This window comes from Entelurus aequoreus, linkage group LG06, assembly GCF_033978785.1.
Source record: "Entelurus aequoreus isolate RoL-2023_Sb linkage group LG06, RoL_Eaeq_v1.1, whole genome shotgun sequence".
Lineage (NCBI taxonomy): Eukaryota > Metazoa > Chordata > Actinopteri > Syngnathiformes > Syngnathidae > Entelurus > Entelurus aequoreus.
In genome coordinates this window covers 67,477,959-67,489,875 of record NC_084736.1, presented here as the reverse complement: position 1 = coordinate 67,489,875, position 11,917 = coordinate 67,477,959, and the positions used below count along the sequence as shown (strand labels likewise).

General features: G+C 37.2%; 1 protein-coding gene and 1 non-coding gene across 4 annotated transcripts in view; one reads left to right on the top strand and one right to left on the bottom strand.

Annotated features, from left to right (window-relative positions):
* Positions 1-328: 328 nt before the first annotated feature.
* Positions 329-401, top strand: trnak-uuu (transfer RNA lysine (anticodon UUU)). The gene has a single exon. It is a non-coding gene; the product is annotated as a tRNA-Lys (tRNA).
* A 1,598-nt stretch (positions 402-1,999) lies between these two features.
* Positions 2,000-11,917, bottom strand: part of sgsm1a (small G protein signaling modulator 1a) — an 80,367-nt gene continuing 70,449 nt past the window's right edge. For all 3 annotated transcript variants that reach the window (XM_062051283.1, XM_062051284.1, XM_062051285.1), the window contains exons 24-25: positions 10,272-10,439; positions 2,000-2,210 (exon numbers count right to left, since the gene is read on the bottom strand). In XM_062051283.1, the coding sequence (XP_061907267.1) occupies positions 2,122-2,210; positions 10,272-10,439 (257 nt within the window). In that variant the 3' untranslated portion in view covers positions 2,000-2,121. The remainder of the gene's footprint in view (positions 2,211-10,271; positions 10,440-11,917) is intronic.

Below are 11,917 nucleotides of genomic sequence, written 5' to 3'. Positions count from 1 at the left end.
TTACAGCTTTCTGAAGTACTGGAATCGAACCAGAACCAACTACCACTCAAGGCGGAAGCAAGTATCAATTTGAGTTAACAGAAGAGTTGATTACTGACAAAGCACATTTTGAGTCAATACGGATATTTTCAGGCACACATTTGTTTCTAAATCGCTTACAGGACGTTTTTTAAAGAGACGGTTGCAAATCCTGTTTTTACAACAACTACACTTTTTTTTTTTTACAATCGTCACAAAACGTAAAATAAAAGTGCTTTTCCGTGGTCGAAGATAAAATTAGCTTTTAAACAGAATATATTTAAACATAAACTCCGAGATGGCTGCTAGAGCCCGGATAGCTCAGTCGGTAGAGCATCAGACTTTTAATCTGAGGGTCCAGGGTTCAAGTCCCTGTTCGGGCGATATTTTCTTTTTGTGGCTACGATATCATTACACATTACTTTAAACGTGCAGGAGATCAGCACATTTACAAATAAAACAAACCATTTATGACGAGTTTACCCAATAAGACGGATGAACTTAAACGCGAGCATAGGTACCCTTCTGCCCGTAGAGCTCAAGCTTCGTTCTAACAGCCAATGGCGTTCCGAGTTGTGGACCCCGTGCCTTAAACCGACCAGTGGCTGAGCTGCATTTCAACCAAGACTCTCGTCCAATCGCTGAGCTGCACTCCATCTTTATTTAAATTATATTTACTGATGTCTTGTTTTAGTTAAACCTTGTGATGTCATTCAATATGTAATATGTCTCTTGAAGTAACCAGCATTGTTTATTGTAAGTGTTCACTGACCAATAATCATGAAAATGGTTCAATAATATTAATAACATTTATAATCACTACAATGTGTTTGTTCAGCAACACATTTTGCATGTTTCAGTGTGTGTCGATAAAAATGAAGAGGACTCCACTGATGTTATTATAACATATACCATTTAATATATATTGTATATGAGCTCTCAGAATATAGTTTGTTTTTTAAATACACATTAAGAACTTGGCACAAAATAAAAATATAAATCTTACCAAATAAATAAAAGCAACATCAGAATGAAAACATAAGTAATACAAAAAAGATTGGCAAGTAAAGATTACAATAAATTAAAGTATAATTTGTGACATCAGTTAATATTCACAAATAAACATCTATATTACTGCAATTCATTAGACCACATTCATAAAACAGCTTGAAAGTTGCTAACATAGTTTTGAATGAATGGTTATTAAAAGCACAAATACTATTTATTTGTCATCATCAAAGTTTAAATCGGCCAAAACATTACAACAGCTTTTCTTTATCATAATTTTGCAATCAATATTCAAAATATATCACAAGCAAGCATTTTAATATATGTTTTCTTTTGATTTTTGGTCACGTAAAACCATCATTCTTTTTCTCCTATTTTTTTGTAACATAAATTAGCAACAAAACACTGACAAAAAATAAGTACGTTGTTGTGATTAAACGGCCCCGTGGAGAAAACACACACGCACACACACGCATAACAAGGACACACAATTTGGCAGGAAGGCAGCTCAAAGACATTGAAAACACTGTCAATATAAAATGGCTGACATTGTACTCAGTTCTAATTAGGCTTTACCGTAACTGTGTGTGTGTGTGTGTGTGTGTGTGTGTGTGTGTGTGTGTGTGTGTAAAACTAGCATCCATTCATTCCTTCACATGAGCAGAGGAGGAGGGTGATGTTTGTATTACTAAAATATTTTGTAAACCTTGGCTATTAAAACGACAATGAACAATATTCTTCATAAATATACTTCAAATGTATCTCATCTTCATTTTAGATTTGAAATGTGCAACTACAGCCTGACCTTACAGTAGGATTCAGGTTTTTTTTTTCTCTGTAAAACACAAAATGTATTTGCAGATACTGACTACAGTACTGTATAAAGCTTCATATTCTCTTACAAACATGGAGGGTACAGTCAACAAGGCTGCAAACAATGATTGTAAAGGCATCATGTACTACTGTATGTGTGTGTGTGTGTGTGTGTGTGTGTGTGTGTGTGTGTGTGTGTGTGTGTGTGTGCTGCTACAGATGATTACGCTTGACTTGGAAGGAAATAGAAGACATAATAATCCCCACCCCCCCTCACCGCCATCACTTGTTCTCTATCAGCATCTGCACCTTGTACACCAGATCTCTCGCCAGGGTCAAAATCTGCTTGATGTTGTGGTGCTCGGCCATTTCTGAAAGACAAGACAACTGTTCACCGGTGCACTCACGTCACTTGTTAAAAAAAGGCGCCATTCAATACTCGTGTACGCAGTAAAGAAGCGGACACATCCATTTACATGATCCTGAGAGAAGGAGCATCAATGCCTGGCTTTTCTCCATGAATAGAGAAGTACAATATTATTTATATTATTATTATTTATATATTTTTTAAACATTTTATATATTGCTATTTTTACTACTAATATTCTCTCAATGTTATGTTTTTATTTATTCATTAATGTATTATTTATATTTTATTTGACATACAGGACAGGCCAAAAGTTTTGACACACCTTCTCATTCAATGCGTTTTCTTTATTTTCATGACTATTTACATTGTAGATTGTCACTGAAGGCATCACAACTATGAATGAACACATGTGGAATTATGTACTTAACAAAAAAGTTGAAATAAGTGAAAACATGTTTTATATTCTAGTTTCTTTAAAATAGCCACCCTTTGCTCTGATTACTGCTTTGCACATTCTTGGCATTCTCTCGATGACCTTCAATAGGTAGTCACCTGAAATGGTTTTCAATTCACTGGTGTGCCTTAACAGGGTTGATTAGTGGAATTTCTAGCTTTATCAATGGGGTTGGGACCATCAGTTGTGTTGTGAATGAGGTGTGTCCAAACATATGGCCTGTACTGTATATTTTAAAATATGTTTTATATTGTCTTTTAGATGGTGTTAGTATTAGTTATTTTCCAGTGTGGATGCCTCAGAGGTGACGCTTTTCCTCAATCCTCAGTGCCATGCCATGTTCTGCTATTGCCAGTAGTGCTGTGTGTGTGTGTGTGTGTGTGTGTGTGTGTGTGTGTGTGTGTTATCTTCTATTTTGGCGTAAAGCACTTGTGTAACCGCCATTCCGTGTATGAAAAGTGCTTTATAAATAAAGTTTGATTGATATCAAGGTCACGCTAAAAGGAAAAAAATGTATATATTACAAAATAGTTTTTGGCAAATTACACTTTACTGTAGCATCAGTTTCACCAACAAATATGTTTTTGACATGTCGACACTCAATATATTATTATGTATATGATTGTGTAAATATTAAAATCTTTTCTTGGGTTTGGCATCAACCAGAAGTGTTTTTAAAACACGTATTTAATGATGTTACTTGTTGAATGCAGGTTGCATGAAAATGTGTGTTACTTTTCATGGTTACGAACGCGCTTACTTAATTTAATCAGGCTTCTAAATTTGTTGCTTCACGTAAAACAATAAGATTCAAAATTTGGCCTTATAAATGTTTTATGTCGTGGCGATTGATAAAAGATAGTCATCGAGCGAAATCTAACAGGGTTAACAGTAACTTCTGGTGTCATGTTTACCTTCATGCTAAGCGGAGAGTATATCACTTTATATACACTTCCCTTGTGACTTCTCCATGACCAATAACTTGTCTCCACGTTGGTGAGCCTTTGACTGAGTGACGTCGAACAAGAACAGCCAAACCAACGTGACAGGAGCCACATGACTCGATGATATTCGGCACGCCACTACATGCTAACTGCTACAGTTGGCGCAATGCTAAGTGGAGACAAACGATCTAATTATGTTGAAAAAAGTTATTAAGAACATCGAAAACAGTATGTCTCCCAGCTGGCCTGGGATCAACTCGGGATCCCCTGGAAGGATCTGGAAGAAGATGCTCGGGAGAGGGAAGTCTGGGCTTCTCCGCTTGGGCTGCTGCCCCCGCAACCCGACCTCGGATAAGCGGAAGAAGTTTTTTATGCTCAAACTATGAAAATCTTCGAACAACCACGGTCAGGCCTGGAGCCAATTTGCCATGATAAATGAGAGACGCCTAGAGAATACAGCGAACTCCTCCCGTGCAGCTAAACTAAGGAAGGGACGCTTATTACTTCTCTTTTTATTATGTCTCCAAAATGTAAGGCAGGCTGTTCTGCTGGCAGTGCGCCAAACAAATTGAAAAGCAATCACCACCGAAAACGAAAATGAACATCCTAAAAAGCTGCAAGAGAGGATAAACACCCCGCCAAAGTTAGCCCAAAGTGACCTTAATAAGCAGCGTAGTGGTCTTATTTTTGAGATGGAAAAGTTGTTTGTGCTTTTGCTGGAAAAGCAAAATCAATGTTGTATCCCTCTAAGCCTTTTGCTGATTCAGCAGAAAGCTAAAAGATTGTTTGAAACCTTGACAAGTAAAAAGGGGAAAGCAGTGAAAGTAAAGTGTTTATGGACAGTGATACTACTAATAATAATTATTGCCAGTAGGGGTGCTCAAAAAATTAAATCACATCCAAATCGCATTTAAAAAAAAATTCTGATTCTAAATCGATTCAGAATTTTTTAGAATACTTAAAAAAAAAAAAAATATATATATACATTTAAAATGTAAAAAAAAAAAAAAATATATATATATATATACATATGTATATATATACACACACACACACACACACACACACACACACACACACACACACACACACACACACACACACACACACACACACACGCACACGCACACGCACACATAGATAAATATACATATCTAAATACATATATACATACATACATGTACTGTGTATATATATATATATATATATATATATATATATATATATATATACACATACATACATGTACTGTATATATATCTATACATACATATATACATGTATATATGTATATGTATATGCATACATGTATATATATATATACATACATATACATGTATATATATATACATACATATATAAGTATGCATACATATATATATCTATATACATACATATATATATATATGTATGCATACATACATACATATATATATCTCTATATATATATATATGTATGCATACATACATATATATATATATATATATATATATATATATATATATATATATATATATATATATATTTGTATGCATACATATATATATATATATATATATATATATATATATATATATATATATATATATATATATATATATATATTTGTATGCATACATATATATATATATATATATATATATATATATATATATATATATATATATATATATTTGTATGCATACATACATACATATATATATATATATATATGCATGCATGCATGCATGCATGCATGCATACATACATACATACATACATACATACATATATATATATATATATATATATATATATATATATATATATATATATATATATATATATATATATATATATATATATATATATATATATATATATATATATACATATACATACATTAAACATACCAGTATTATTATGGTGCGTGTATAAGGACCGCAAAATGGCACCTATTAGCAGACATATGACTTGTTTTGCAATATTATGCAAAACCAACTTTTCTTACCTTCTGGTACCTGCTGATGTGTATTTGGGATCGGCATAAGTCCTGAAAATGTGCGCGCCTCCGCCTTTGCAGTCCGTGCCGACCCCGTAGTCATAAGCTTCTTCTTTTTCTCCTTCATATGTGGCATTTATCTTCCGCTGTTGCCATTTCTAATATATAGTCATGTAAAGTTCTTACTTATATCTGTCAGTAGACTAGTTATGAAAGCGCTAAAAACTGTAGTGGGTTTACATTATTCACCCATGGAACTTTAGTTATTAGAGGGTTCCGGTCGGACGGTTTTTCACGGGACACATTTCCGGCGTTGATGTTGCAATATTGAGCAACGGATGCTGCTCCGTTATTTATTTAAGTGACCACTGAAATGAATTTTTTTTATGTAAACGGGGATAGCAGATCTATTCTATGTGTCATACTTGATCATTTCGCGATATTGCCATATTTTTGCTGAAAGGATTTAGTATAGAACAACGACGATAAAGATTGCAACTTTTGGTATCTGATAAAAAAAAGGCTTGCCCCTACCGGAAGTAGCGTGACGTAGTCAGTTGAACATATACGCAAAGTTCCCTATTGTTTACAATGATGGCCGCATGAAGTGAGAGAGATTCGGACCGAGAAAGCGACAATTTCCCCATTAATTTGAGCGAGGATGAAAGATTTGTGGATGAGTAAAGTGCAAGTGAAGGACTAGTGGGGAGTTGAAGCTATTCAGATAGGGAAGATGCTGTGAGAGCCGGGGGTGACCTGATATTCAGCTGGGAATGACTACAACAGTAAATAAACACAAGACATATATATACTCTATTAGCCACAACACAACCAGGCTTATATTTAATATGCCACAAATTAATCCTGCATAAAAACACCTGCGTGTTTGTTACGCTAGCTCCTAGCTCCTCTGCTAGCTCCTAGCTCCATAGAACACGCCAATACAATTCAAACACCTGATCAACACACACAATCACTCAGCCCAAAAGACCGTTCACCTAACCCAAGGTTCATAAAGCTTATATATTTTTTAAAAGTTACGTACGTGACGCGCACATACGGTCAAGCTATCAAATGTTTAGCAGCCAAGGCTGCATACTTAAAGGGGTCATATTATAATTTTTTTCTAAATGTAAAACACTTCCTTGTGGTCTACATAACATGTGATGGCGATTCTTTGGTGAAAGTGTTGCATACATTGTTTTACAGCATCTACAAGTCGCTTTCTCAGCGTCTCTTCAGGATGCGCCGTTTTGTGGGCGGTCTTATTTACGTGGCTCACCTTCGACAGCGTCTGCTCCCTGTCATCTTTGTTGTAGCTGTGTAGCGTGCAAGCACGGGAGCTGAAGTGTCAAAAGATGGAGCTAAATGTTTTAATGACATTCATACTTCACTTAAAGGCCTACTGAAACCCACTACTACCGACCACGCAGTCTGATAGTTTATATATCAATGATGAAATCTTAACATTATAACACATGCCAATACGGCCGGGTTAACTTATAAAGTGACATTTTAAATTTGCCGCTAAACTTCCGGTTCGAAACGCCTCTGAGGATGACGTATGCGCGTGACGTGGCCCGGCGAACACGGGTATGCCTTCCACATTGAAGCCAATACGAAAAAGCTCTGTTTTCATTTCATAATTCCACAGTATTCTGGACATCTGTGTTCGTGAATCTGTTGCCATCATGTTCATTGCATTATGGAGAAGGAAGCTGAGCAAGCAAAGAAGAAAGTTGTCGGTGCGAAATGGACGTATTTTTCGAACGTAGTCAGCAACAACAGTACACAGCCGGCGCTTCTTTGTTTACATTCCCGAAAGATGCAGTCAAGATGGAAGAACTCGGATAACAGAGACTCTAACCAGGAGGACTTTTGACTTCGATACACAGACGCCTGTAGAGAACTGGGACAACACAGACTCTTACCAGGATTACTTTGATTTGGATGACAAAGACGCAGACGTGCTACTGTGAGTATGCAGCTTTGGCTTCTAAACATTTGATCGCTTGACCGTATGTGCGCAACTTTTTTTTGCGTATGTACGTAACTTTTTAAAAATATATAAGCTTTATGAACCTTGGGTTAGGTCAGGGGTCGGCAACCCGCGGCTCCGGAGCCGCATGCGGCTCCTTGACCACTCTGATGCGGCTCAGCTACATACATGCCGACCCCCCCGATTTTCCCAGGAGACTTACGGATCTCAGTGTCTCTCATAGATTACTCCCAGGGAAAAAATAATCCTATTTACACTCTAATTACTAAATAAAGGGCATGCCCTAATTGCTCTGCAGTAATTGTCCTCTATAGCATTTACATATAGCGTGCCAGTCCAGCCGCATGTTGTTATTCCTTGCACACACAGGGGACAGCAAAGCATACTTACTCATCAGCCACACAGCTTACACTGACGGTAGCCATATCAGACAACTTTAACATTGTTACGTTACAAATATGCGCCACACTGTCAACCCACACCAAAAAAGAATGAAAAATACATTTCTGGAGAACATCCCACCGTAACACAACATAAACACAACACAACCATTACCCAGAATCCCATGCAGCCCTAACTCTTCCGGTCTACATTATACACCCCCGCTACCACCAAATCCCCCCACACATCAACCCCCCCCCCTTCCGTGCGTTGGTTGAGCGGAAGAGTTAGGGCTGCATGGGATTCTGGGTATTGGTACCGTCAGTGTAAGATGTGTGGCTGCTGAGGTAGTAGCCTTGCTGTCAATTACGTGAGCAAACTGAAGCTGCATTCTACATGTGGTTGAGCAGGTACACTGTTAGGGCAGACCGCAGAGGGTGCCAATTGCAGTGTCATCACGCTCTGATATTCGGGAGTCTCCCGGGATAAATGAGAGGGTTGGCAAGTATAACATCAAATTTCCACATTAAAGTACGTGCTGGTGCGTGTGTCGGAGACCCCTGGTTAACATAGCACAAAGCATTTAAGCTTTGTATGCGGTGTTTTTCATTTTAAATTTTAGAAATTTTTTTGTGGCTCCCATTACTTTCTTTAATTTGTGAAACTTGCCAAAATGGCTCTTTGAGTGGTAAAGGTTGCCGATCCCTGGGTTAGGTGAACGGTCTTTTGGGCTGAGTGATTGTGTGTGTTGATCAGGTGTTTGAATTGTATTGGCGTGTTCTATGGAGCTAGGAGCTAGCATAGGAGCTAGGAGCTAGCATAACAAACACGCAGGTGTTTTTATGCAGGATTAATTTGTGGCATATTAAATATAAGCCTGGTTGTGTTGTGGCTAATAGAGTAAATATATGTCTTGTGTTTATTTACTGTTTTAGTCATTCCCAGCTGAATATCAGGTACCGTGAGTATGCAGCCTTGGCTGCTAAACATTTGATAGCTTGACCGTATGTGCGCGTCACGTACGTAACTTTTTAAAAATATATAAGCTTTATGAACCTTGGGTTAGGTGAACGGTCTTTTGGGCTGAGTGATTGTGTGTGTTGATCAGGTGTTTGAATTGTATTGGCGTGTTCTATGGAGCTAGGAGCTAGCAGAGGAGCTAGGAGCTAGCGTAACAAACACGCAGGTGTTTTTATGCAGGATTAATTTGTGGCATATTAAATATAAGCCTGGTTGTGTTGTGGCTAATAGAGTATATATATGTCTTGTGTTTATTTACTGTTGTAGTCATTCCCAGCTGAATATCAGGTACCGTGAGTATGCAGCCTTGGCTGCTAAACATTTGATAGCTTGACCGTATGTGCGCGTCACGTACGTAACTTTTAAAAAATATATAAGCTTTATGAACCTTGGGTTAGGTGAACGGTCTTTTGGGCTGAGTGATTGTGTGTGTTGATCAGGTGTTTGAATTGTATTGGCGTGTTCTATGGAGCTAGGAGCTAGCAGAGGAGCTAGGAGCTAGCGTAACAAACACGCAGGTGTTTTTATGCAGGATTAATTTGTGGCATATTAAATATAAGCCTGGTTGTGTTGTGGCTAATAGAGTATATATATGTCTTGTGTTTATTTACTGTTGTAGTCATTCCCAGCTGAATATCAGGTCACCCCCGGCTCTCACAGCATCTTCCCTATCTGAATAGCTTCAACTCCCCACTAGTCCTTCACTTGCACTTTACTCATCCACAAATCTTTCATCCTCGCTCAAATTAATGGGGAAATTGTCGCTTTCTCGGTCCGAATCTCTCTCACTTCATGCGGCCATCATTGTAAACAATAGGGAACTTTGCGTATATGTTCAACTGACTACGTCACGCTACTTCCGGTAGGGGCAAGCCTTTTTTTTATCAGATACCAAAAGTTGCAATCTTTATCGTCGTTGTTCTATACTAAATCCTTTCAGCAAAAATATGGCAATATCGCGAAATGATCAAGTATGACACATAAAATAGATCTGCTATCCCCGTTTAAATAAAAAAAATTCATTTCAGTAGGCCTTTAATGCGATTTATAATCTGATGCGCCTTTTGTATGAAAATAGACCTGACTAGACCCGCTCATCGGCAGTGCGTCTTTTAATCCGGTGCACACTATGGTCGGAAAAATACGGGTAATCAAAAAAATACAGATCAGTGTGTTTCTACTGGTCCTTCGATAAAAAAAAGTGCTCATGAATTAAACCAGGCAATTGTATCAACTCAAAGGTGAGTCTTTAAGAGATGTTAAGAGAAGGATTGTGTTTTACCGTTGAAGAATTTAATAATTTCTGTAAAGTCCATGTTGTTTTCCAGGATGATGTCCCTGTAGATCTCCACCAGCGCCAAAGCAATGAAGAGGACGAAGTGACTAGATGAAGCAAACTTGGCTGCCCAGATGGTTTCCCACACTGCAAATACATCATCGTACACCAGCTCTGCAAGGGCAAAAAAAAACACGGAGAAGATAATCAATCTAGTTTTTGTGTCCTCATTAAGGTCCCAGGTGAGCAGAAGCTCCTTTCCAGCTGACTTTGCGCGAGACGTAAACACCCTGGACTGGTACCCAGCCAATCACAGAACACATACAGACAAAGAACCTTTCACATCTTAGGAAAATTTAAAGTCTCCTATGAACCGAGCATGGATGTTTTTTTTAAAGGTCGAAGAAAATCAATGCAAGTAGATTTAAGGATTTCGGATTTCTTGACTCTGAAGAAAGACGTGCTAACCACTACACCACCGTGCTACCACAGAGAAGATCCCATCTAGCTAAATAAAGTAACCACAATATAGGAAAAACACCCATTGTAGTACTTATAAACAATAATCAAGATAATAAACATTTTGTGTGAGTGTATCATCACAGCATCACCTTACTTAATAGCCATATTCAACTCCATATTTTGACTTCATGTAGGTGTTAATGACCAAATTGCAGGAATTAGCAAAAAATATGCATTCTGATTTTCTGTAGGGATGTGCCGATCGATCGGCCACCAATCAGTGTCGACCAATTTTCTTGAAAAAGCTTGTAATCAGGCTGATATTGTATTTATTTTTAGTCTGCCGGCTGACAAGTTAGCAGCTAATTGTGTACACAGTGTTGATCCACTCCCCTAAATTACTAATAATGTTCTCCATTACAGAAAATAAACTGCATTTCTTTGTACCTTAAGTATTGCTATCATTGCAGGACGAGGCTGAACATGGTACACCCCGAGAGCAAGCCAGGAGCAGGCATGCTAATAGCTAAACTAGCCGCTAAGCTAACTAGAAACAACAGAAGAAAGTTTAAGAATTGTAGATGGAAGCACGTTAAGGCAGACGTTAGGCAGATATTAACAGGAAATTAATAAGTACATTAATAAGAGTCTAGAGAGAGGATAATATAGAAACTGTTGGTGCTTCAGTATTGTCAGTCAGTACACGACACTTAAAAGAAGGGATCGATCCATGAATTGCTGGTGTCAACCCCAAGGATAATATCAGTATATGACCGATATTAGACTGATTAGGGCAACATTTTTACCAAAATCTTTATTGTTGTTGTTTTAGTTAATGTTAACAACTTTCAGGGAATGTCCCCGGACACAGACTTTGAGGGTAAAAATAAAATAATTTAAATGAGTAATAGAGACCGGGTAATAATTTTTGCTTTTGTTTAGTTATTGTGTATTACTGACTTTGTTTTGATCAAACAATTGTATGCAATAAAAACAATAAGGAAATAGTTTAAATATTGTGTTGATATTGTTAAACTGTCAGTAGAACTCACCATTTTGATCAAACAATTGTATGTAATAAAAACAATAAGGAACTAGTTTAAATACTGTGTTGATATTGTTAAATTGTCAGTATGATAAATACATAGAAAATGTTACAGTTAGTACATGTGATCAGTTGGTATTGGCCG